The sequence below is a fragment of the Rana temporaria genome, chromosome 7 (genome assembly GCF_905171775.1).
Source record: "Rana temporaria chromosome 7, aRanTem1.1, whole genome shotgun sequence".
NCBI lineage: Eukaryota > Metazoa > Chordata > Amphibia > Anura > Ranidae > Rana > Rana temporaria.
Window position 1 is genome coordinate 5,743,902 of NC_053495.1, and position 27,095 is coordinate 5,770,996.

Below are 27,095 nucleotides of genomic sequence, written 5' to 3' on the forward strand. Positions count from 1 at the left end.
ACAGATAGGGGTATATAGATGGAGGTGTACAGGGTATATAGGTATGAATGTGTAGTATATAGAGGGGTATACAGATGGGGTATATTGGGATGTATAGTATATAGATAGGGGTATATAGATGTGTAGTATATAGATAGGGGTATATAGATGTGTAGTATATAGATAGGGGTATATAGATGTGTAGTATATAGATAGGGGTATATAGATGTGTAGTATATAGATAGGGGTATATAGATGTGTAGTATATAGATAGGGGTATACAGATGGGGTATATAGATGTGTAGTATATAGATAGGGGTATACAGACATGTAGTATATAGATAGGGGTATACAGATGGGGTATATAGGGATGTATAGTATAAAGAGAGTTGTATATAGATGGAGGTATACAGGGGATATAGGCATGTGTAGTATATAGATAGGGGTATACAGATGGGGTATATAGATGTGTAGTATATAGATAGGGGTATACTGATGTGTAGTATATAGATATACAGGGTATACAGATGGGGTATATAGGTATGAATGTGTTGTATATAGATAGGGGTATATACGGATGTGTAGTATACAGATAGGGGTATACAGATGGGGTATATAGGGATGTGTAGGATATAGATAGGGGTATACAGATGTGTAGTATACAGATAGGGGTATACAGACGGGGTATACAGATAGGTAGTATATAAATAGGGGTATACAGATGGGGTATATAGATAGGGGTATACAGACGGGGTATATACGGATGTGTAGTATATAGATAGGGGTATACAGACGGGGTATATAGATAGGGGTATACAGATGGGGTATATACGGATAGGGTATTTAGATGGAGGGATACAGATACACAGGGTATACACGGATGTGTAGTATATAGATAGGGTATATACGGATGTGTAGTAAATAGATATACAGGGTATATAGGTATGAATATGTAGGATATAGATACACAGGGTATATACGGATGTGTAGTATATAGATAGGGGTATACAGATGGGGTATACAGATGGGGTATATACGGATGTGTAGGATGGGGTATATAGATAGAGGGATACAGATATACAGGGTATCTGTGGCAGTAGAATTACCGAGCAGCAGCAGTTTGACCTCCCGGGCCGCCTTCTCTCCGTCCTCCCGGAGATTCTTGTCGATGTTTTTGGATCTCTCGGCCGCCGCTTTGTCCTCGGCGCTCACCGTGCAGCCCATGGCGGCGATACTCCTTCCTCCTCCCGCCCGATCACCGATCACTCACCGACCACACACCGATCACCCAGAGAGCAGAGCGGAGCGCTGACAGCCCGCTACACCCCACACTGCCCGACTGAGACAGGGAACCGCCCACCTCCCGCACAGCGCCCGCCCCTCACATCCGATCCGCCCCCCGGACGGAGGACACACCCGACCCCGCCCAATCATCTCACAGCTCGGCCCCGCACACGCCCTGGGAGATGGAAGGCCCAACCCCTTTAGGGCGAGGACCGCCTCCGGGACCCGCCCAATGAGTAGAACTATATTGCCCGACTCCCAGACAGAGACCCCGCCTACCTAGAGAGACCGCCCTTCCGGCTAAACGCCCGCCCAGGGCCCGGCCCCGCCCGGCTCTCGACGTCACTCGGGTGATATGGGGAGGGGGGAGGTTCTGATGAACTGGATTGTCCGTAGCAACCGGCAGAGCTCTGAGCGTAACGGAGACACGCCTCTTCTGACGTAAGGACGTTACCTATGGCAACCATCACCCTCCACCTCAGCAACCAATGAGCTTCCAGATAGTTTTTGACCTGCCCTGCAAACAAGAAACAGACAACCTGATTGGCTGGTGTCAGTTTATTTCCAAAGACCCCCCAGACATAAGGGACCCCCCTCCTCCAGACATGAGACCTCCCCAGACATGAGGGACCCCCCTCCCCCAGACATGAGACCCTCCCCCAGACATGAGACCCCCCTCCCCCAGACATGAGAGACCCCCCTCCCCCAAACATGAGGGACCCCCCTCCCCCAGACATGAGAGGCCCCCCTCCCCCAGACATGAGAGACCCCCCTCCCCCAAACATGAGGGACCCCCCTCCCCCAGACATGAGAGACCCCCCTCCCCCAGACATGAGACCCCCCAGACATGAGACCCCCCCCCCCCAGACATGAGAGACCCCCCTCCCCCAGACATGAGACCCCCCAGACACGAGAGACCCCCCTCCCCCAGACATGAGACCCCCCCAGACATGAGACCTCCCCAAACATGAGACCTCCCCAAACATGAGGGACCCCCCCCCCAGACATGAGACCCCCCCAAACATGAGGGACCCCCCCCAGACATGAGACCTCCCCCTCCCCCAGACATGAGACCCCCCCAAACATGAGGGACCCCCCCAGACATAAGACCCCCCTCCTCCAGACATGAGACCCCCCCCCAGACATGAAACCCCCCCAAACATGAGGGCCCCCCCCCCCAGACATGAGACCTCCCCAAACATGAGGGACCCCCCCCAGACATGAGACCTCCCCAAACATGAGGGACCCCCCCAGACATGAGACCTCCCCAAACATGAGGGACCCCCCCCCCCAGACATGAGACCTCCCCAAACATGAGGGACTCCCCCAGACATGAGACCTCCCCAAACATGAGGGACCCCCCCAGACATGAGACCCCCCTCCCCCAGACATGAGACCCCCCCCAGACATTAGGGACCCCCCCCCCCCCAGACATGAGACCTCCCCTCCCCCAGACATGAGACCCCCCTCCCCCAGACATGAGAGACCCCCCTCCCCCAAACATGAGGGACCCCCCTCCCCCAGACATGAGAGGCCCCCCTCCCCCAGACATGAGAGACCCCCCTCCCCCAAACATGAGGGACCCCCCCTCCCCCAGACATGAGAGACCCCCCTCCCCCAGACATGAGACCCCCCAGACATGAGACCCCCCCCCCCAGACATGAGAGACCCCCCTCCCCCAGACATGAGACCCCCCAGACACGAGAGACCCCCCTCCCCCAGACATGAGACCCCCCCAGACATGAGACCTCCCCAAACATGAGACCTCCCCAAACATGAGGGACCCCCCCCCAGACATGAGACCCCCCCAAACATGAGGGACCCCCCCCAGACATGAGACCTCCCCCTCCCCCAGACATGAGACCCCCCCAGACATGAGACCTCCCCAAACATGAGGGACTCCCCCAGACATGAGACCCCCCCAAACATGAGGGACCCCCCCAGACATAAGACCCCCCTCCTCCAGACATGAGACCCCCCCCCAGACATGAAACCCCCCCAAACATGAGGGACCCCCCCCCCAGACATGAGACCTCCCCAAACATGAGGGACCCCCCCCAGACATGAGACCTCCCCAAACATGAGGGACCCCCCCCAGACATGAGGGACCCCCCCCCCCAGACATGAGACCTCCCCAAACATGAGGGACTCCCCCAGACATGAGACCTCCCCAAACATGAGGGACCCCCCCAGACATGAGACCCCCCCTCCCCCAGACATGAGACCCCCCCCAGACATTAGAGACCCCCCCCCCCCAGACATGAGACCTCCCCTCCCCCAGACATGAGACCCCCCTCCCCCAGACATGAGACCTCCCAAGACATGAGACCCCCCAAACATGAGAACCCCCCCAAACCTGAGACCCCCCTCAGACATGAGGGACCCCCTGACATGAGACCCCTCCCCCCAGACATAAGACCTCCCAGACTCCCAGATGGGTCCAGGGATGGACCTATAGGACCCAATGTCCGGAGACAGGCTTATGGAGACCAGGGACAGACCTATAGGACTTAGAATCCAAGGATGGACCTATAGGACCCAGAGTATAGGGACCGACCCATAGAGACCTAAAGTCGAGGGGCAGGCTTATAGAGTCCAGGGATGGACCTTCAGGAATTAGATTCCAGGGATGGACCTATAGATTCCAGGGATGGACTTAAAGGACTCAAAGTATAGGGATGGACCTAAGGGACCTCAATTCCAGGGACAGGCTTATAGAATCCAGGGACGGACCCATGGTACTCCAAAAACATGGATTAACCTATCGGACTCGGAGTACAGGGATAGATCTATAAGACCCAGATTCCAGGGATGGACCTATAGGACCCAAAGTATAGGGATGGACCTAAAGTCCACAGACAGGCATATAGAATCCAGGGACAGACTTATAGGACTTAAAATCCATGGATGGACCTATAGGTCCCAGATTCCAAGGACAGACCTATAGAACCCAGAGTCCAGAGCCAGACCCAAAGGAGTTAGACTCTAGGAAAGGACCTATAGGACCCAGAGTATAGGGAAGGACCTATAGAACCCGGAGTCCAGGGACAGACCCATAGGAGTTACACTCTAGGGAAGGACCTATAGGACCCAGAGTATAGGGAAGGACCTATAGGACCCAGAGTATAGGGAAGGACCTATAGAACCCGGAGTCCAGGGCCAGACCCATAGGAGTTAGAATCTAGGGAAGGACCTATAGGACCCAGAGTCCAGGGACAGACCCATAGGAGTTACACTCTAGGGAAGGACCTATAGGACCCAGAGTCAGGACGGGCAGCCTCTGTAATGTCAGGTCTTATAATTTCCCATGTTTTCCATTTTCAGCGTTCATTTCATAAATATGAGAAGATTCATCGGACACCATCCTGAGTTTGGGGACAGCGAGGAGGTGGAGGAGAGCGCCGCCAATGTCTGAGGTATTTACTGATATTGATTATGTCAGATGACATTCCTGGCAAGTCCCTGCATTGTTCTGCGGTCCGAAGTCCGGGATCCGGCATCCTCACTGGGACGATGGACTTCTGGGCGGTTGGTGTCTGATGGGGGCGGGTGGTGTCTGGTGGGGGCGGTTGGTGTCTGATGGGGGTGGGTGGTGTCTGATGGGGGCGGGTGGTGTCTGGTGGGGGCGGGTGGTGTCTGATGGGGGCGGGTGGTGTCTGATGGGGGCGGTTGGTGTCTGATGGGGGCGGGTGGTGTCTGGTGGGGGCGGTTGGTGTCTGATGGGGGCGGTTGGTGTCTGATGGGGGTGGGTGGTGTCTGATGGGGGCGGGTGGTGTCTGGTGGGGGCGGTTGGTGTCTGGTGGGGGCGGGTGGTGTCTGTTGGGGGCGGTTGGTGTCTGATGGGGACGGGTGGTGTCTGGTGGGGGCGGGTGGTGTCTAGTGGGGGCGGTTGGTGTCTGGTGGGGGCGGTTGGTGTCTGGTGGGGGCGGTTGATGTCTGATGGGGGCGGTTGGTTTCTGGTGAAGGCAGTTGGTGTCTGATGGGGGCGGTTGGTGTCTGATGGGGGCGGTTGGTGTCTGATGGGGGCGGTTGGTGTCTGGTGAGGGTGGTTTGTGTCTGGGGGGGGGGGGGCGCAGTTGGTGTCTGATGGGGCGGTTGGTGTCTAATGGGGGTGGGTGGTGTCTGATGGGGGCGGGTGGTGTCTGATGGGGGTGGTTGGTGTCTGGTGGGGGCGGGTGGGGGCGGGTGGGGGCGGGTAGTGTCTGGTGGGGGCGGTTGGTGTCTGGTGGGGGCAGGTGGTGTCTGATGGGGGCGGTTGGTGTCTGATGGGGGCGGGTGGTGTCTGGTGGGGGCGGTTGGTGTCTGGTGGGGGCGGGTGGTGTCTGGTGGGGGCGGGTAGTGTCTGGTGGGGGCGGTTGGTGTCTGGTGGGGGCGGGTGGTGTCTGGTGGGGGCGGGTAGTGTCTGGTGGGGGCGGTTGGTGTCTGGTGGGGGTGGGTAGTGTCTGGTGGGGGCGGTTGGTGTCTGGTGGGGGCGGTTGGTGTCTGTTGGAGGCGGGTGGTGTCTGATGGGGGTGGTTGGTGTCTGGTGGGGGTGGTTGGTGTCTGGTGGGGGCGGGTGGTGTCTGGTGGGGGCGGGTGGTGTCTGGTGGGGGCGGTTGGTGTCTGGTGGGGGTGGTTGGTGTCTGGTGGGGGCGGGTGGTGTCTGGTGGGGGCGGGTGGTGTCTGGTGGGGGCGGGTGTTGTCTGATGGGGGCGGTTAGTGTCTGGTGGGGGCGGTTGGTGTCTGGTGGGGGCGGGTGGTGTCTGGTGGGGGCGGGTGGTGTCTGGTGGGGGCGGTTGGTGTCTGGTGGGGGCGGGTGGTGTCTGATGGGGGCGGTTGGTGTCTGGTGGGGGCGGGTGGTGTCTGGTGGGGGCGGGTGTTGTCTGATGGGGGCGGTTAGTGTCTGGTGGGGGTGGGGGTGGGTGGTGTCTGGTGGGGGCGGTTGGTGTCTGGTGGGGACGGTTGGTGTCTGGTGGGGCCGGTTGGTGTCTGGTGGGGCCGGTTGGTGTCTGGTGGGGCCGGTTGGTGTCTGGTGGGGCCGGTTGGTGTCTGGTGGGGCCGGTTGGTGTCTGGTGGGGGCGGTTGGTGTCTGGTGGGGGCGGTTGGTGTCTGGTGGGGCCGGTTGGTGTCTGGTGGGGCCGGTTGGTGTCTGGTGGGGGCGGTTGGTGTCTGGTGGGGCCGGTTGGTGTCTGGTGGGGGCGGTTGGTGTCTGGTGGGGGCGGGTGGTGTCTGGTGGGGGCGGTTGGTGTCTGGTGGGGGCGGGTGGTGTCTGGTGGGGGCGGGTGGTGTCTGGTGGGGGCGGTTGGTGTCTGGTGGGGGCGGGTGGTGTCTGGTGGGGGCGGGTGGTGTTTGGTGGGGGCGGTTGGTGTCTGGTGGGGGTGGGTAGTGTCTGGTGGGGGCGGTTGGTGTCTGGTGGGGGCGGTTGGTGTCTGTTGGAGGCGGGTGGTGTCTGATGGGGGTGGTTGGTGTCTGGTGGGGGTGGTTGGTGTCTGGTGGGGGCGGTTGGTGTCTGGTGGGGGTGGGTAGTGTCTGGTGGGGGCGGTTGGTGTCTGGTGGGGGCGGTTGGTGTCTGTTGGAGGCGGGTGGTGTCTGATGGGGGTGGTTGGTGTCTGGTGGGGGTGGTTGGTGTCTGGTGGGGGCGGGTGGTGTCTGGTGGGGGCGGGTGGTGTCTGGTGGGGGCGGTTGGTGTCTGGTGGGGGCGGTTGGTGTCTGGTGGGGGCGGGTGGTGTCTGGTGGGGGCGGGTGGTGTCTGGTGGGGGCGGGTGTTGTCTGATGGGGGCGGTTAGTGTCTGGTGGGGGTGGTTGGTGTCTGGTGGGGGCGGGTGGTGTCTGGTGGGGGCGGTTGGTGTCTGGTGGGGGCGGGTGGTGTCTGATGGGGGCGGTTGGTGTCTGGTGGGGGCGGGTGGTGTCTGGTGGGGGCGGGTGTTGTCTGATGGGGGCGGTTAGTGTCTGGTGGGGGTGGGGGTGGTTGGTGTCTGGTGGGGACGGTTGGTGTCTGGTGGGGGCGGGTGGTGTCTGATGGGGCCGGTTGGTGTCTGGTGGGGCCGGTTGGTGTCTGGTGGGGCCGGTTGGTGTCTGGTGGGGCCGGTTGGTGTCTGGTGGGGGCGGGTGGTGTCTGGTGGGGGCGGTTGGTGTCTGGTGGGGGCGGTTGGTGTCTGGTGGGGGCGGTTGGTGTCTGGTGGGGCCGGTTGGTGTCTGGTGGGGCCGGTTGGTGTCTGGTGGGGGCGGTTGGTGTCTGGTGGGGCCGGTTGGTGTCTGATGGGGGCGGGTGGTGTCTGGTGGGGCCGGTTGGTGTCTGATGGGGGCGGGTGGTGTCTGGTGGGGGCGGGTGGTGTCTGGTGGGGGCGGGTGTTGTCTGATGGGGGCGGTTAGTGTCTGGTGGGGGTGGTTGGTGTCTGGTGGGGGCGGGTGGTGTCTGGTGGGGGCGGTTGGTGTCTGGTGGGGGGGCGGGTGGTGTCTGATGGGGGCGGTTGGTGTCTGGTGGGGGCGGGTGGTGTCTGGTGGGGGCGGGTGTTGTCTGATGGGGGCGGTTAGTGTCTGGTGGGGGTGGGTGGTGTCTGGTGGGGGCGGTTGGTGTCTGGTGGGGGCGGGTGGTGTCTGATGGGGGCGGTTGGTGTCTGGTGGGGGCGGGTGGTGTCTGGTGGGGGCGGGTGTTGTCTGATGGGGGCGGTTAGTGTCTGGTGGGGGTGGGGGTGGTTGGTGTCTGGTGGGGACGGTTGGTGTCTGGTGGGGGCGGGTGGTGTCTGATGGGGCCGGTTGGTGTCTGGTGGGGCCGGTTGGTGTCTGGTGGGGCCGGTTGGTGTCTGGTGGGGGCGGGTGGTGTCTGGTGGGGGCGGGTGGTGTCTGGTGGGGGCGGTTGGTGTCTGGTGGGGGCGGTTGGTGTCTGGTGGGGCCGGTTGGTGTCTGGTGGGGCCGGTTGGTGTCTGGTGGGGGCGGTTGGTGTCTGGTGGGGCCGGTTGGTGTCTGATGGGGGCGGGTGGTGTCTGGTGGGGCCGGTTGGTGTCTGGTGGGGGCGGGTGGTGTCTGATAGGGTGTCTGGTGGGGCCAGAACAGAAAATGTAATGGGGGGGGTCAGCCTCTCTGTACCTACTGCAGTCTATATCCATCCCAATCAAAGGGATGGTGGGGCCAAAGCTGCTACCCCGCCTGGGGCCCCATTCCGCCTTAATCCGTCTCTGTCTTGGAGAGAATTCCTGACACCTGCCAAATGCTCCCCCAGCAATGAAGCTGTGCGCCGAGCCAGAGCCCCCCCCCCCCCCCCCCCGTACCTACAGGCCTGTAGTACAGCCATCGGCCTCGCTGTAGTACATCCCAATCCACAAGGTGTTCAGAGGCCCACTCTCCCCGAACCCCGGAGGCCTGGTGACTGATATCAATATGGAGGCCGATGTGAGGGGAAGGCGGGTCAAGCGGCCATAGATGGGCGGATATCCCCCTGAGATGTGAATTCCATTGGACATTTTATGTGTCTAAAGTTTGTCCTTTTTACCTTTTCAGGACAAACTTCCAGTCCCACCAACTCCACACTTCCCAACTGTCCCGGATTCAGCGGGACTGTCCTGGGATTTGAACAGAATTCCAGCATCCAGGCTGAAGTTCCAGTTCCGGAATGATTGGAACGTTGTGGTAGAAGAGGGTATTATGGGGGAGAGGATTTGTGATAAGAAGAGGAATTGGAGGGGTGATTTTTGCCTATGCAGTCCGTACATTGCAGTCCTGGGAACTCAGCACAGGGATGGTGGGAACCCCTCATAATGGGCACAGCGGGGGTACAGACCCGGGAACTCAGCACAGGGACGGTGGGAACCCCTCATAATGGGCACAGCGGGTGTACAGACCCGGGAACTCAGCACAGGGATGGTGGGAACCTCTCATAATGGGCACAGCAGGTGTACAGACCCGGGAACTCAGCACAGGGATGGTGGGAACCCCTCATAATGGGCACAGCGGGGGTACAGACCCGGGAACTCAGCACAGGGACGGTGGGAACCCCTCATAATGGGCACAGCGGGTGTACAGACCGGGAACTCAGCACAGGGATGGTGGGAACCCCTCATAATGGGCACAGCGGGGGTACAGACCCGGGAACTCAGCACAGGGATGGTGGGAACTCCTCATAATGGGGCACAGCGGGTGTACAGACCCGGGAACTCAGCACAGGGATGGTGGGAACCCCTCATAATGGGGCACAGCGGGTGTACAGACCCGGAACTCAGCACAGGGATGGTGGGAACCCCTCATAATGGGCACAGCGGGTGTACAGACCCGGAACTCAGCACAGGGATGGTGGGAACTCCTCATAATGGGGCACAGCGGGTGTACAGACCCGGGAACTCAGCACAGGGGTGGTGGGAACCCCTCATAATGGGCACAGCGGGTGTACAGACCCGGGAACTCAGCACAGGGATGGTGGGAACCCCTTATAATGGGCACAGCAGGTGTACAGACCCGGGAACTTTCGGGGGGGTTTCCTGATTGGCTCCTCACATCACACTTCCCTGAACATGAATGACCTCATTGCAGGGAACATGATCCCTATTGCCCCTCCTAAGGGTGACACGGAGAGCACAAAGGAGGTGTCACCATTGTCCCCCCTCCACCAGGAACAGAGGAAAGCCAATGATAAGAGCTGCGGGAAGACAAATTTAGGTGAAAACAACATAAACAAAGTCGGAGGTTTCCGATGTCCCGACATTCCGTGGAAAATGCAAAACGGGCGACTGCTTTGCATCCCCAGGAAAGGATCTCCGTCTTCAAATGAGGTTATATATAGACTCTGATGATGTCATCACACATGTCCTTACTGTATGTATTACCCCCCCCCCCCTTATGTATTTGTATTATCTGTATTACCCCCCCCCCCCCTTTTATGTATTTGTAATATATGTATACCCCCCACACCTCTTATGTATTTGTATTATCTGTATAACCCCACAATATGACAATATGTATCATTATATATTTGTATTCTCTCTATTACCCTCCTTGGGGTGGATTCAAAAAGCAATTGCGTCTGCGTAACCATAGTTACGCAGCGCAATTGCTTACTTGCGCGGGCGTATCGAATGCTCCTGATTCAGGAACCTCGTTACGCCGACTGCAGCCTAAGAAATGACTGGCATAAGGCTCTTATACCCGCATATCTTAGGCTGCATTCTTACGCAGGCCGCTAGGTGGCGTTCCCGTAGTGGTCAGCGTATAGTATGCAAATTGCATACTAACGCCGATTCACAACCGTACGCGCGCCCTGCGTACGCAGTTTACGTCGTTTGCGTACGTCGGTTTTTGCGTAAGGCTGCCCCTGCTATTAGCAGGGGCAGCCAATGTTACGTATACCCGTCGTTCCCGCGTCGCGTTTTCGAAAAATTACGTCGTTTGCGTAAGTGAATCGTGAATGGCGCTGGACGCCATTCACGTTCACTTTGAAGCAAATGACGTCCTTGCGACGTCATTTACCGCAATGCACGTCGGGAAAGTTTCCCGACGGAGCATGTGCACTACGCTCGGCGCGGGAACGCGCCTAATTTACATGATCCAAGCCCACTACGGGATCATTTAAATTGCGCGCTCTTATGCCGGGCATTTTTCAGGAGCGCCCACGCAATTTACGGAGCTACTGCTCCGTGAATCAAGCGTAGCGCAGGAAATTTACGGAGGCGCAGCGGCAAAACGGTGCGCTGCGCCTCCGTAAGAAATGGGCAAATGTACCTGAATCCAGCCCCTTATGTATTTGTATTATCTGTATAAACCCCCCCCCCCCCCCCCCCCCATGTATTTGTTTTATATGTATAACCCCACAATATGTATTTGTATTATCTGTATAAACCCCCCCCCCCTTTATTTATTTGTATTATCTGTGTACTCTCCATGGCCCGGATTCAGAAACGATTTACGGCGGCGTATCTCCAGATACGCCACCGTAATTTCAAATGTGCGCCGTCACATCTTTACGCCGATTCACGAAGAGAGATAAGCCTGAAAACATGGCTTCAGCCGGCCGACGTAACTTGCCTACGCCGGCGTATCGTGGGCGCATAGTTACACTGGACGCATTCGGCGTTCCCATTAAAAATATGCAAATGAGTAAGATACGCCAATTCACGAACGTACTTGCGCCCGGCGTATTAATATACATCGTTTACGTAAGGCGTATGACCGGCGTAAAGTTGCCCCTGCTATATGAGGCGCAGCCAATGTTAAGTATGGACGTCGGAACAGCGTCAAATTTTACGTGGTTCACGTCGTTTGCGTAATTCGTACGTGAATGGGGCTGGGCGTAGTTTACGTTCACGTCGAAAGCATTGAGTATTTGCAACGTGATTCTGCGCATGCGCACTGGGATACGTCCACGGACGGCACATGCGCCGTTAGTTCGGCCCCTCATTTGCATGGGGTCACGGTCCATTTTAATAAAACACGCCCACTGCCAACCTACTTTGAATTACGCGGGCTTACGCCGGACCATATACGCTACGCCGCCGTAACTTAGGACGCAAGTTGTTTCTGAATACGGTACCTGCCTCTCTAAGTTACGGCGGCGTAGTGTATATGAGATACGCTACGCCCGCCCAAACTTACGCGATTCTTTCTGAATCTGGCCCCTTGTGTATTTGTATTACCTACCCCCCCCACGTATTTGTTTTATATGTATAACCCCACAATATGTATCATTATGTATTTGTATTATCTGTATAATGTCCCCTTGTATATTTGTTTTATCTCTATTAACCCCCCTCATGTATTTGTATTAACAGTATAACCTCCCTTAATAATTTGTATTATCTACAGTATATAATGTCCCTTTATGTATTTGTATTATCTGCGCCCCCCCCCCTTTTGTATTACCTGTATTACCCCCTTATGGATCCTTATCCCTGTGCGATCGCGTTGTGTGAATTGAGCTTAAGTCACATAAGCCCCTCCCCCCACCATAATCGATGGACAGACATGTCTCTACGGCTCCGCTATATTTTTGTTACAATCTGGTAAAACGAACGATCAGGCGAAACGCGTTCAATCCGCTCGGTGAGGTCGGTATTTACGCAGAAATCCTCGTTCGCTCCTTGGCGGTCTCAGGCACGTCATCTCCCAAGGTCGATGTTGGACGCGGGTCGCTACGCAGTTATTGATCCTTTTTCTTTCTTTTTTTTTCAAACAAATCAGAGCGACGCAAAGTCTGCGATTTCCGGCAGAGCTGACGCAGAATTGCGAGCGTGCGTCAGTGGAAGTGCGGCTGCGATTTTACTGGCGTTCTCGGAACACGCGGAGGACGGCGGAGAGACACTGCATGCAAATACCACCTAATGCACACATAGCGGGGGGGACACACACTCTGTGCATCGGGGGGGGGGGGGGGGGGATTTGCATGCAATGAATAGATGGACTTTAGTTTATTGAAATGTTTTTGCCTCTTCCATCCAGTTTATGACACACAATATATACAATTCATTCATGAGATCCCCCCACCAATATATACAATCTCCACCATAAAACCATTTCTTTCCATGCAAAGTAACAACTACTTATTATTTATTACAGGTATTTCAATTTACACCGCGCTTTACATATATATTGTACATTCACATCAGTCCCCGCCCTCAAGAGCTTACAATCTAAGTCTTTTTCTTCTTTTTTATCGAAAGCCAATGGCGTGTGAAACGCACTCAAAAACTTCACCAGTGCCCAAAAAAATGTGCACAACATAAAGAGGCGACACAAAAACGTGCAACGGGTGTACACAAGCCTTATGAAATCGGAGGGCCTTGCCCCGAACTCCCCGGGGCGTTAGGCTCCAGACCAGTGGCGGCTGGTGCTCAAAATTTTTTGGGGGGCGCAAACGAAAAAACAAACAAACAATAAAAACAATTGCAGCCTCACTGTGCCCACCAAATGCAGCCACTGTGCCCATCAAATGCAGCCACTGTGGCATTTGATGGCCACCTCCACCTGAGAACCAAGCCAACCCCCCACCTCCACCTAAGAACCAAGCCAACTCCCCTCACCTCCACCTGAGAACCAAGCCAACCCCCCACCTCCACCTAAGGACCAAGCCAACCCCCCCACCTCCACCTAAGGACCAAGCCAACCCCCCCACCTCCACCTAAGAACCAAGTCAACCCACCTCCACCTAAGGACCAAGCCAACCCCCCCCCCCACCTCTACCTAAGAACCAACCCAACCCCCCACCCCAACCTAAGGACCAAACCAACCCCCCTCACCTCCACCTAAGAACCAAGCCAACCCCCATCTACACCTCCACCTAAGAACCAAGCCAACCCCCCACCTCCACCTAAGAACCAAGCCAACTCCCCTCACCTCCACCTGAGAACCAACCCAACCCCCCACCCCAACCTAAGGACCAAACCAACCCCCCTCACCTCCACCTAAGAACCAAGCCAACCCCCATCTACACCTCCACCTAAGAACCAAGCCAAACCCCCACCTCCACCTAAGAACCAAGCCAACCCCCCTCACCTCCACCTAAGAACCAAGCCAACCCCCCCACCTCCACCTCCACCTAAGGACCAAGCCAACCCCCCTACCTCCACCTAAGAACCAAGCCAACCCCCCCACCTCCACCTAAGGACCAAGTCAACCCCCCCCCACCTCCACCTAAGAACCAAGCCAACCCCCCACCTCCACCTAAGGATCAAGCCAAACCCACCCCACCTCCACCTAAGGACCAAGCCAACCCCCCCACCTCCCATCAAATGCAGCCACTGGGCCCATCAAATCCAGCCACTGGGCCCATCAATTGTCACCACTGTGCCATGCCATCAAACTCAGCCACTGTGCCCATCAATTGTCGCCACTGTGCCCTTTAATTGTCGCCACTGTGCCCTTTAATTGTCGCCACTGTGCCAATTGATGCCACTGCCACTGTGCCCATTGTCACCACTGTCACTGTGCCAATTGTCGCCGCTGTGCCCTGTAAAATGCCCCTCCCCCGCCCAGCACTTACCTTTCTGGGGTCGGCCATCCTCCTTCCACGTCCCTCGATGTCTTCTACCTGTAACCAGAACCGGTGAACCTGATTGGCTGAGACACCTGTCAGTCTTATCCAAGGAACGCACCCCCCGTACATCCCTTAGATAAGTATCTGGAAGCCTATTACAGCCTGAGGGCTGTACTCAGAAAGCCTATCAGATCCGCTGGCTCTGATAGGCACTTCCACACAGCCAACCAGCTGCCGTTATTCAGATGGCCGGCGCTCAGCATCCGGCCGGCCATCTGAATAGTCGGCGGCGGCGGCGGCAACAATACATAGATTCGTGCAATGCACAAATCTATGTATTGTAATCAGTGGCGGTGCGAGAGCCAGAGGGGGCCGCGCTCCGGCGCCCTCTATGGACGCACCGCCACTGCTCCAGACAGGGACAAGGGTACTTACACTACGGTCCATCCGGCCGAAACCAGATGGACCCCTTTCTCTGGAGGGTCTGCCGAAACAGACCCACCCAAGTCCTAGGTGGGACTCCCCCGAAGGGAGACCCCATGAGAGAGGGCAAACCAAGCCAGAAGGCCATGTCCACCCCCTCCCAAGACTTTCAGGGCAGGCCCGAGGACCGGCACCCTACTAGTCAAACCGCGTACAAAAACATAAAAATACAAAAACGTGACAAACAGAGGAATAAATGAAATAAAGTGGGGGAGGAAAAAGTCAAGAGGAGAGTGAAAACGTGGCCATTGTGCAATACAATGGCCAGGACTAAAAAATTAATCCCGTCCCGACCCAAAGGCCCGGCCCAGGAGGCAGGCGCTAAAAAAGTGTGTTCTGGTGTAGTGACCGTGGTGCCAGAAATCAGAGTGACCCTCACTCACAGTGATTTTATGGCACCCCAGACTGCCACTCCAGGGGCACATACACCATAGGCTTTCTAGTTCCTATGCGACCCCCCCAGCAGGGTCAGTGCGGCCCCCCGTCCCTGCCAGATAGAGAACCCTTCAAGGTTTTCTCATGGAGAGCTGCCCCCCTGGATAGCAGCCTCCACTCTTACTAGCCTTTCCAGGCCCCCATCAACCCTTCTGTTGAAAAGCCTGTGGCGTGCAAAACACAACCCAAAAAACTCCACCCGGTGCAGGGAAAATGTGCACATGTGCACACGCATAAAGAGTGACATCACAAAAAACTGTGACGGGTGCATACGTCAGTGGTCCTCCGAAAAGGACCCGTCTCTGATCCCCCGGGGCGTTAGGCTCCTGACAGGGAAAAGAGTTACTGTGGTCCATACAGCCGAAGCCATATGGACCCATCTTGGTCCAAGCAGCCGAAGCCACAAGGACCCAACATCCTCAGAGGGACTGCCGAAACAGAACCCTCCTCGGTGAGGCTCCCCCGAAGGGAGACCCCATGAGAGCCGGTGAACCTAACCAGAAGGCCGAGTCCACCAACTCCCAAGACTTTCAGAGACCGGCCCGAGGACCAGCACCCGACTCGCCACACATAAAGTGCAAGCACCAAAACAAAAAGAGTGACAAACAAAACAGAACACAGGGAAAAATAATAAAAGAAAGTGGGGAAAAGGAAGATGGGAGAGTGAGGAAAGTGACCAATGTGAAATACATTGGCCGGCCCTCCGGCCAGGAAACAAAAATTCCACTGGTCCTAGCCAAAAGGCCCGGGCCAAGCGGCAGGTGTGAAAAGTGTGTTGTGGAGATCAGTGACCTGAAGGTGCCACACGATGAGTGCCCCTCAAACACTCGTGCAATGTATGGCACCCCTGGACTGCCACTCCAGGGGCACAATCTCCACGGGCTTTTCAACGGTCCCTGACCCCCGGTCCGGACCGGCAGCACCCTTCCCAGTCCAGGCCCCCATCAACCCTGCGGATTTGCATGGCGCCACCCAACTCCTCCACAAGGTTGCCGACAGAGACAGCGCCCACACCGATACCAGCCAGAAGTCGGAGAAACCCGGTGCAGCCACCCATCCTCACCAGGAGCACCACAATCTGAGGTTCTCAAACATGAAATATAATCATCTTGTGCAGATAAAGCAATTGAAATTCCTCTCAAGTTCTCTACGACTAGAAAATGAGAATTAGCTGTTGCTGTTATGGAGGGGAACAAGATGTTAGGTGTGCGGAGAACAATGACCCAGGACCCCCTGCTCTCTAGATCCCTTATTACTTCCTCCAGGACTTCTCCAGAGCCTCTCCTATCCTCTGGAACTCCCTGCCCCGGTATGTCTGCTCAGCCCCTATCCCTGTCCGCCTTTTAGGCGATCCCTGAAAACGTATTTATTCAGGGAAGCCTATCCCACCTATGCCTAAGAACCAAGCCACCCCCCCCCCCCCACCTCCACCTAAGAACCAAGCCAACCCCCCCACCTCCATCTAAGAACCAAGCCAACCCCCCACCTCCACCTAAGGACCAACCAACCCCCCACCTCCACCTAAGAACCAAGCCAACCCCCCACCTCCACCTAAGGACCAACCCAACCCCCCCCCCCACCTCCACCTAAGAACCAAGCCAACCCCCCTACCTTCACCTAAGAACCAAGCCAAACCCCTACCTCCACCTAAGACCCAAGCCAACCCCCCCCCACCTCAACCTAAGAACCAAGCCAACCCCCTACCTCCACCTAAGAACCAAGCCAACCCCCCACCTCCACCTAAGAACCAAGCCAACCCCCCTACCTTCACCTAAGAACCAAGCCAAACCCCTACCTCCACCTAAGACCCAAGCCACCCCCCCCCCCCACCTCAACCTAAGAACCAAGCCAACCCCCCCACCTCCACCTAAGAACCAAGTCAACCACCCCACCTCCACCTAAGAACCAAGCCAACCCCCCACCTCCACCTAAGAACCAAGCCAACCCCCCCACCTCCACCTAAGCACCAAGCCAACCCCCCCACCTCCACCTAAGAACCAAGCCAACCCCCACCTCCACCTAAGAACCAAGACAACCCCCCCTCCACCTAAAAACCAAGCCAACCACCCCACCTCCACCTAAGAACCAAGCCAACCCCCCCCCACCTCTACCTAAGAACCAAGCCAACCCCCCCACCTCCACCTAAGAACCAAGCCAACCCCCCACCTACACCTAAGAACCAAGCCCCCCCCCCACCTCCACCTAAGAACCAAACCAACCCCCCCATCTCCACCTAAGAACCAAGCCCCCCCCCCCCCCACCTCCATCTAAGAACCAAACCAACCCCCCCACCTCCACCTAAGAACCAAGCCAACCCCCCTCACCTCCACCTAAGAACCAAGCCACCCCCCCCACCTCCACCTAAGAACCAAACCAACCCCCCCACCTCCACCTAAGAACCAAGCCAACCCCCCTCACCTCCACCTAAGAACCAAACCAACCCCCCACCTCCACCTAAGGACCAACCGAACCCCCCCACCTCGACCTAAGAACTAAGCCAACCCCCCCACCTCCACCTAAGGACCAAGCCAACCCCCCCACCTCCACCTAAGGACCAAGCCAACCCCCCACCTCCACCTAAGGACCAAGCGAACCCCCTCCCACCTCCACCTAAGAACCAAGCCAACCCCCCCACCTCCACCTAAGGACCAAGCGAACCCCCCACCTCCACCTAAGAACCAAGCCAACCCCCCTCACCTCCACCTAAGAACCAAACCACCCCCCCCCCACCTTCACCTAAGAACCAAGCCAACCCCCCCACCTCCACCTAAGAACCAAGCCAACCCCCCCACCTCCACCTAAGAACCAAGCTAACCCCCCCACCTCCACCTAAGAACCAAGCCAACCCCCCACCTCCACCTAAGAACCAAGCCAACCCCCTTTACCTCCACCTAAGAACCAAGCCAACCCCCCACCTCCACCTAAGGACCAAGCCAACCCCCCACCTCCACCTAAGAACTAAGCCAACCCCCCACCTACACCTAAGGACCAAGCCAACCCCCCCACCTCCACCTAAGGACCAAGCCAACCCCCCACCTCCACCTAAGGACCAAACGAACCCCCACCTCCACCTAAGAACCAAGCCACCCCCCCCCCCCACCTTCACCTAGGAACCAAGCCAACCCCCCCACCTCCACCTAAGAACCAATCCAACCCCACCTCCACCTGTTCTTTGTACCCACCCTATCAATGGGAGGAGTGTTCTATGTGCCCATCCTATCAGAGCTGCACATTTCTAGTGCTGTCCCCCATGGATACGCTCACCTCATCATTTATTATATAGGCAGAGAGGAGTTCATGGGCCAGACAGAGATCTCATAGTACATCGGGGTGTCTGTCTCTGTCGGGGTGTCAGGATTGCTAACCCTACTCCATCTCTTTTTCTTTTTTTATAAAAGAGATGAGAAAAAAAATGATAAATGTCAGGAAATGTTCCCGTCCTCATTAATCTTCAGTTGTCGGATCACCTTCTGTACAACGCAGAGAATTTCTGCCATCAAAACTGCCATCATTATGGATCTATGCCAGGGGTGCCAAACTCAATTTCATGGCGGGCCGCATCAGCATTATGATTGCCCTCAAAAGGGCCGGTTGTAGCCGTAAGATTAGATGTCCAGCGAATCCCCCCCCCCCCCTTACATTAGATGCAGTGGCAGCTGGTGGTCAAAATTTGGGGGGGCGCAAACAAAAAAAACAATTGCAGCCTCACTATGCCCATCAAAGGCAGCCACTGTGCCCATCAAATGCAGTCACTGTGCCCATCAAATGCAGCCACTGTGCCATCAATTGTCGCCACTGTGCCATCAATTGTCGCCACTGTGCCACGCCATCAAATGCAGCCACTGTGCCATGCCATCAAACGCAGCCACTGTGCCATCAATTGTTACCACTGTGCCATCAATTGTTACCACTGTGCCATCAATTTTCACCACTGTGCCCAGCAATTGTCACCACTTTGCCATGCCATCAAATGCAGCCACTGTGCTATCAATTGTCACCACTGTGCCACCTCCACCTAAGAACCAAGCCAACCCCCCCCCCCCACCTCTACCTAAGAACCAAGCCAACCCCCCCACCTCCACCTAAGAACCAAGCCAACCCCCCACCTACACCTAAGAACCAACCCCCCCCCCCCCACCTCCACCTAAGAACCAAACCAACCCCCCCACCTCCACCTAAGAACCAAGCCACCCCCCCCACCTCCACCTAAGAACCAAACCAACCCCCCACCTCCACCTAAGGACCAACCAAACCCCCCCACCTCCACCTAAGAACTAAGCCAACCCCCCCACCTCCACCTAAGGACCAAGCCAACCCCCCCACCTCCACCTAAGGACCAAGCCAACCCCCCACCTCCACCTAAGGACCAAGCGAACCCCCTCCCACCTCCACCTAAGAACCAAGCCAACCCCCCCACCTCCACCTAAGGACCAAGCGACCCCCCCCACCTCCACCTAAGAACTAAGCCAACCCCCCCACCTCCACCTAAGGACCAAGCCAACCCCCCCACCTCCACCTAAGGACCAAGCCAACCCCCCACCTCCACCTAAGGACCAAGCGAACCCCCTCCCACCTCCACCTAAGAACCAAGCCAACCCCCCCACCTCCACCTAAGGACCAAGCGAACCCCCCCACCTCCACCTAAGAACTAAGCCAACCCCCCCACCTCCACCTAAGGACCAAGCCAACCCCCCCACCTCCACCTAAGGACCAAGCCAACCCCCCACCTCCACCTAAGGACCAAGCGAACCACCTCCACCTAAGAACCAAGCCAACCCCCCCACCTCTACCTAAGGACCAAGCGAACCCCCCCACCTCCACCTAAGAACCAAGCCAACCCCCCTCACCTCCACCTAAGAACCAAGCCAACCCCCTTTACCTCCACCTAAGAACCAAGCCAACCCCCCACCTCCACCTAAGGACCAAGCCAACCCCCCACCTCCACCTAAGAACTAAGCCAACCTCCCACCTACACCTAAGGACCAAGCCAACCCCCCACCTCCACCTAAGAACTAAGCCAACCCCCCACCTACACCTAAGGACCAAGCCAACCCCCCCACCTCCACCTAAGGACCAAGCCAACCCCCCACCTCCACCTAAGGACCAAACGAACCCCCACCTCCACCTAAGAACCAAGCCAACCCCCCCCCCCCACCTTCACCTAGGAACCAAGCCAACCCCCTCACCTCCACCTAAGAACCAATCCAACCCCACCTCCACCTGTTCTTTGTACCCACCCTATCAATGGGAGGAGTGTTCTATGTGCCCATCCTATCAGAGCTGCACATTTCTAGTGCTGTCCCCCATGGGTTGTCTCTGGATACGCTCACCTCATCATTTATTATATAGGCAGAGAGGAGTTCATGGACCAGACAGAGATCTCATAGTACATCGGGGTGTCTGTCTCTGTCGGGGTGTCTGTCTCTGTCGGGGTGTCAGGATTGCTAACCCTCCTCCATCTCTTTTTCTTTTTTTATAAAAGAGATGAGGAAAAAAAATGATAAATGTCAGGAAATGTTCCCGTCCTCATTAATCTTCAGTTGTCGGATCACCTTCTGTACAACGCAGAGAATTTCTGCCATCAAAACTGCCATCATTATGGATCTATGCCAGGGGTGCCAAACTCAATTTCATGGCGGGCCGCATCAGCATTATGATTGCCCTCAAAAGGGCCGGTTGTAGCCGTAAGATTAGATGTCCAGCGAATCCCCCCCCCCCCCTTACATTAGATGCAGTGGCAGCTGGTGGTCAAAATTTGGGGGGGCGCAAACAAAAAAAACAATTGCAGCCTCACTATGCCCATCAAAGGCAGCCACTGTGCCCATCAAATGCAGTCACTGTGCCCATCAAATGCAGCCACTGTGCCATCAATTGTCGCCACTGTGCCATCAATTGTCGCCACTGTGCCATCAATTGTCGCCACTGTGCCATCAATTGTCGCCACTGTGCCACGCCATCAAATGCAGCCACTGTGCCATGCCATCAAATGCAGCCACTGTGCCATCAATTGTTACCACTGTGCCATCAATTGTTACCACTGTGCCCAGCAATTGTCACCACTTTGCCATGCCATCAAATGCAGCCACTGTGCTATCAATTGTCACCACTGTGCCATCAATTGTCGCCACTGTGCCCAGCAATTGTTGCCACTGTGCCCGTCAATTTTCGCCACTGTGCCATCAATTGTCGCCACTGTGCCATCGATTGTCGCCACTGTGCCCATCTATTGTCACCACTGTGCCATCAATTGTCGCCACTGTGCCCATCAATTGTCGCCACTGTGCCCATCAATTTTCGCCACTGTGCCCTGTAAAATGCTGCCACTGTGCCCTGTAAAATGCCCCCCCCCCTCTGGAGATACGCCGCCGTAAAAGGTACGTGAATCTACCCCAGTGTATTACATTTCTTTCATTACATAAACTTTCTATGATATGCACAATAGCGGTTCAATCTCTGGTGAGACACTGCCACCTAGTGGCTGATATTGATATGGCGTAGAACTAAAGGTAAAACCTTTTTCCGTGTTGGATGATAGAGTAAGGGAAGGTTATAACTCCTATCAGCAATGGTGGCTGGTGTTTTATTTTATTTGGGGAATAGCGGCAAACAATCCAATGGATCGGCCGGTCGTGGCACCCCCCCTCGCCCCCCACTGTCGGTCCGGGGGTCTCCTGCACTACCCATCCCCCCTCCCCCCGCAGGCGGTGTCGGTCGGTCATCCAGCCTTGCACTTACCCCATCTAGGTTGCATATGGGCGGCTTCCATTGGGTCTTCTCTTCTGCATCATGGCGAGTTCCGTCCGTGCGTCTCCCCCCTCCTCCTCCTAGGCATCCAATCTTATCGCCTGTCCTTTCTGCCAATCGGGTGATGGGTCTCAGGACCCGCTTCCTGATTGACTGAGAGAAGGATCAGTGTTTCAATAGCGAATATTCATTCGCTACCAGTGGCGGTTCGTCCATAGAGGGCGCTGGAGTGGCGCCCCCTCTGGCTCTCGCCCGCCACTGAGTCTAATAACATACATCCATGCATTGCCTGAATGTATGTTATTGTTGCCGGCTGCCGCTGGTGTATTCAGCCGGAACTTGAGCGCCGACCACCTGAATAACGGCAGCTGGTTGGCTGTGCGGAAGTGCCTATCAGAGCCAGGCTTTCCGAGTACAGCCCTCGTCTCCCGGATGCTTATCCTCGGGATGTACGGGGGGTGCTTTCCTTGGATAAGACTGATGGCCGTCTCAGCCAATCAGGTTCACCGATTCTGGTTATCGGTAACCTGATTGGCTGAAGCGTCACCAAGGAGGGAGAAGACATCGAGGGACGTGGAAGGAGAAAGGTAAGTGCATTTTACAGGGCACAGAGGCGACAAAGGGCACAGTGGCGACAAAGGGCACAGTGGCATCAATGGGCACAGTGGCAACAATTAAAGGGCACAGTAACATGCACAGTGGCGACAATTGATGGCACAGTGGCTGCGTTTGATGGCATGGCACAGTGATGACAATTGATGGGCACAGTGCTGACAATTGAGGGGCACAGTGGCTGCGTTTGATGGGCACAGTGAGGCTGCAATATTTTTTTTTCTCGTTTGCCCCCCCCCAAAAATGTTGAGCACCAGTCGCCACTGTTCGCTATTGTAACACACCTGGGTGGGCTCGGTCAGCAGTGCTCTGCGCCTCAAGCACACTCTATTTTGAAGCCTATTAGAGCTTCTGGCTCCAATCACGTGCTTCAAATCCCCCCCCCCAAATGAAATTCATGTATCCAGTGTCCTGCATAGGGGCTGGACACATTGATGGGGGGGAGGGGCAGCGCTCCGGCGCCCTTAATGGACCGCTGCTTCTGCCTATCAGGTTGTTTTTTGCCATCTGTGTCCCTATTGGGGAGTTTTCTCTTCACTTCCTGTCCCATACCTAAAACAGGAAGTGAGAAGAAATCCCTCCAAAGAAAGTTGTCACCAGAACTAGTGTCCCCATTGGAAGATTTCCCCCTCTATTCCTGTTTTGGTGACTGACAACCCACAATTTGTTTTTTTTTATCACTTTCCCTCTCAGTGATAATGGTAAATAGAGAGGGTGACCCCCCCCATAACGGGGGCACAGACAGCAATATAAACCTGGCAGAGGTTCTAATCCCTCTCCAATCCAACTATACGGTTGTCTTGTTTGCCCCCCCCCCCCCCCCCCGAAAAAAAATATACAGCATCAGCCGCCACTGCTGTTATATATCAGCCTTTCTGAACCTGGGTGCTGTCGAGGTTCATTAGGCGTGCCATCAAATGGCTGCATTGATGGGCGCTGGTAAGACTGCATTTGATGGGCGCTGGTGAGGCTGCATTTGATGGGTGCTGGTGAGGCTGCATTGATGGCCACTGGTGAGGCTGCATTGATGGGTGCTGGTGAGGCTGCATTGATGGGCGCTGGTGAGGCTGCATTTGATGGGGGCTGGTGAGGCTGCATTTGATGGGGGCTGGTGAGGCTGCATTTGATGGGCGTTGGTGGGGCTGTATTGATTGCCACTGGTGAGGCTGCATTGATGGGCGCTGGTAGGCTACATTGATGGGCGCTGGTGAGGCCGTATTGATGGGCCCTGGTGAGGCTGCATTGATGGGCACTTGTAGGCTGCATTGATGAGCGCTGGTGAGGCTGCATTGATGGGCGCTGGTGAGGCTGCATTGATGGGCGCTGGTAGGCTGCATTGATTGGCGCTGTTGAGGCTGCATTTGACATGGTTGGGTAACGTTGAGGAGCGTAGACACAGTGGTTGGGTAACGTTGAGGAGCGTAGACGCAGTGGTTGGGTAACGTTGAGGAGCGTAGACGCAGTGGTTGGGTAACGTTGAGCGTAGACGCAGTGGTTGGGTAACGTTGAGGAGCGTAGACGCAGTGGTTGGGTAACATTGAGGAGCGTAGACGCAGTGGTTGGGTAACGTTGAGGAGCGTAGACGCAGTGGTTGGGTAACGTTGAGGAGCGTAGACACAGTGGTTGGGTAACGTTGAGGAGCGCGGACGCAGTGGTTGGGTAACGTTGAGGAAAGTAGATGCAGTGGTTGGGTAACGTTGAGGAGCGTAGACACAGTGGTTGGGTAACGTTGAGGAGCGTAGACGCAGTGGTTGGGTAACCTTGAGGAGCGTAGACACAGTGGTTGGGTAACGTTGAGGAGCGTAGACACAGTGGTTGGGTAACGTTGAGGAGCGTAGACACAGTGGTTGGGTAACGTTGAGGAGCGTAGACGTAGTGGTTGGGTAACGTTGAGGAGCGTAGACGCAGTGGTTGGGTAACGTTGAGGAGCGTAGACGCAGTGGTTGGGTAACGTTGAGGAGCGTAGACGCAGTGGTTGGGTAACGTTGAGGAGCGTAGACGCAGTGGTTGGGTAACGTTGAGGAGCGTAGACGCAGTGGTTGGGTAACGTTGAGGAGCGTAGACGCAGTGGTTGGGTAACGTTGAGGAGCGTAGACACAGTGGTTGGGTAACGTTGAGGAGCGTAGACGCATAGGTTGGGTAACCTTGAGGAGCGTAGACGCAGTGGTTGGGTAACGTTGAGGAGCGTAGATGCAGTGGTTGGGTAACGTTGAGGAGCGTAGACGCAGTGGTTGGGAAACGTTGAGGAGCGTAGACACAGTGGTTGGGTAACGTTGAGGAGCGTAGACGCAGTGGTTGGGAAACGTTGAGGAGCGTAGACACAGTGGTTGGGTAACGTTGAGGAGCATGGACACAGTGGTTGGGTAACGTTGAGGAGCGTAGACGTAGTGGTTGGGTAACGTTGAGGAGCGTAGACGCAGTGGTTGGGTAACGTTGAGGAGCGTAGACGCAGTGGTTGGGTAACGTTGAGGAGCGTAGACGCAGTGGTTGGGTAACGTTGAGGAGCGTAGACGCAGTGGTTGGGTAACGTTGAGGAGCGTAGACGCAGTGGTTGGGTAACGTTGAGGAGCGCGGACGCAGTGGTTGGGTAACGTTGAGGAGCGCGGACGCAGTGGTTGGGTAACGTTGAGGAACGTAGATGCAGTGGTTGGGTAACGTTGAGGAGCGTAGACACAGTGGTTGGGTAACGTTGAGGAGCGTAGACGCAGTGGTTGGGTAACCTTGAGGAGCGTAGACGCAGTGGTTGGGTAACGTTGAGGAGCGTAGACGCAGTGGTTGGGTAACGTTGAGGAGCGTAGACGCAGTGGTTGGGTAACGTTGAGGAGCGTAGACACAGTGGTTGGGTAACGTTGAGGAGCGTAGACGTAGTGGTTGGGTAACGTTGAGGAGCGTAGACGCAGTGGTTGGGTAACGTTGAGGAGCGTAGACGCAGTGGTTGGGTAACGTTGAGGAGCGTAGACGCAGTGGTTGGGTAACGTTGAGGAGCGTAGACGCAGTGGTTGGGTAACGTTGAGGAGCGTAGACACAGTGGTTGGGTAACGTTGAGGAGCGTAGACGCATAGGTTGGGTAACCTTGAGGAGCGTAGACGCAGTGGTTGGGTAACGTTGAGGAGCGTAGATGCAGTGGTTGGGTAACGTTGAGGAGCGTAGACGCAGTGGTTGGGAAACGTTGAGGAGCGTAGACACAGTGGTTGGGTAACGTTGAGGAGCGTAGACGCAGTGGTTGGGAAACGTTGAGGAGCGTAGACACAGTGGTTGGGTAACGTTGAGGAGCATGGACACAGTGGTTGGGTAACGTTGAGGAGCGTAGACGTAGTGGTTGGGTAACGTTGAGGAGCGTAGACGCAGTGGTTGGGTAACGTTGAGGAGCGTAGACGCAGTGGTTGGGTAACGTTGAGGAGCGTAGACGCAGTGGTTGGGTAACGTTGAGGAGCGTAGACGCAGTGGTTGGGTAACGTTGAGGAGCGTAGACGCAGTGGTTGGGTAACGTTGAGGAGCGCGGACGCAGTGGTTGGGTAACGTTGAGGAGCGCGGACGCAGTGGTTGGGTAACGTTGAGGAACGTAGATGCAGTGGTTGGGTAACGTTGAGGAGCGTAGACACAGTGGTTGGGTAACGTTGAGGAGCGTAGACGCAGTGGTTGGGTAACCTTGAGGAGCGTAGACGCAGTGGTTGGGTAACGTTGAGGAGCGTAGACGCAGTGGTTGGGTAACGTTGAGGAGCGTAGACGCAGTGGTTGGGTAACGTTGAGGAGCGTAGACACAGTGGTTGGGTAACGTTGAGGAGCGTAGACGTAGTGGTTGGGTAACGTTGAGGAGCGTAGACGCAGTGGTTGGGTAACGTTGAGGAGCGTAGACGCAGTGGTTGGGTAACGTTGAGGAGCGTAGACGCAGTGGTTGGGTAACGTTGAGGAGCGTAGACGCAGTGGTTGGGTAACGTTGAGGAGCGTAGACGCAGTGGTTGGGTAACGTTGAGGAGCGTAGACGCAGTGGTTGGGTAACGTTGAGGAGCGTAGACGCAGTGGTTGGGTAAAGTTGAGGAGCGTAGACGCAGTGGTTGGGTAACGTTGAGAAGCGTAGACGCAGTGGTTGGGTAACGTTGAGGAGCGTAGACGCAGTGGTTGGGTAACGTTGAGAAGCGTAGACGCAGTGGTTGGGTAACGTTGAGGAGCGAAGACGCAATGGTTGGGTAACGTTGAGGAGCGTAGATGCAGTGGTTGGGTAACGTTGAGGAGCGTAGACGCAGTGGTTGAGTAACGTTGAGAAGCGTAGACGCAGTGGTTGGGTAACGTTGAGAAGCGTAGACGCAGTGGTTGGGTAACGTTGAGGAGCGAAGATGCAATGGTTGGGTAACGTTGAGGAGCGTAGATGCAGTGGTTGGGTAACGTTGAGGAACGTAGACGCAGTGGTTGGGTAACGTTGAGGAGCGTAGACGCAGTGGTTAAGTAACGTTGAGGAGCGTAGATGCAGTGGTTGGGTAACGTTGAGGAGCGTAGACGCAGTGGTTGGGTAATGTTGAGGAGCGTAGACGCAGTGGTTGGGTAACATTGAGGAGCGTAGACGCAGTGGTTGGGTAACATTGAGGAGTGTAGACACAGTAGTTGGGTAACGTTGAGGAGCGTAGAT

The 27,095-nt window shown here is 56.0% G+C and overlaps 1 protein-coding gene across 1 annotated transcript in view; it reads right to left on the bottom strand.

Moving 5' to 3' along the window:
- Window positions 1–6,138: 6,138 nt before the first annotated feature.
- Window positions 6,139–27,095, bottom strand: part of LOC120945933 (extensin-3-like) — a 38,069-nt gene continuing 17,112 nt past the window's right edge. Inside the window, exon 2 of the mRNA XM_040360516.1 lies at window positions 6,139–8,277. Within this exon, the coding sequence (XP_040216450.1) occupies window positions 6,139–8,277 (2,139 nt within the window). The remainder of the gene's footprint in view (window positions 8,278–27,095) is intronic.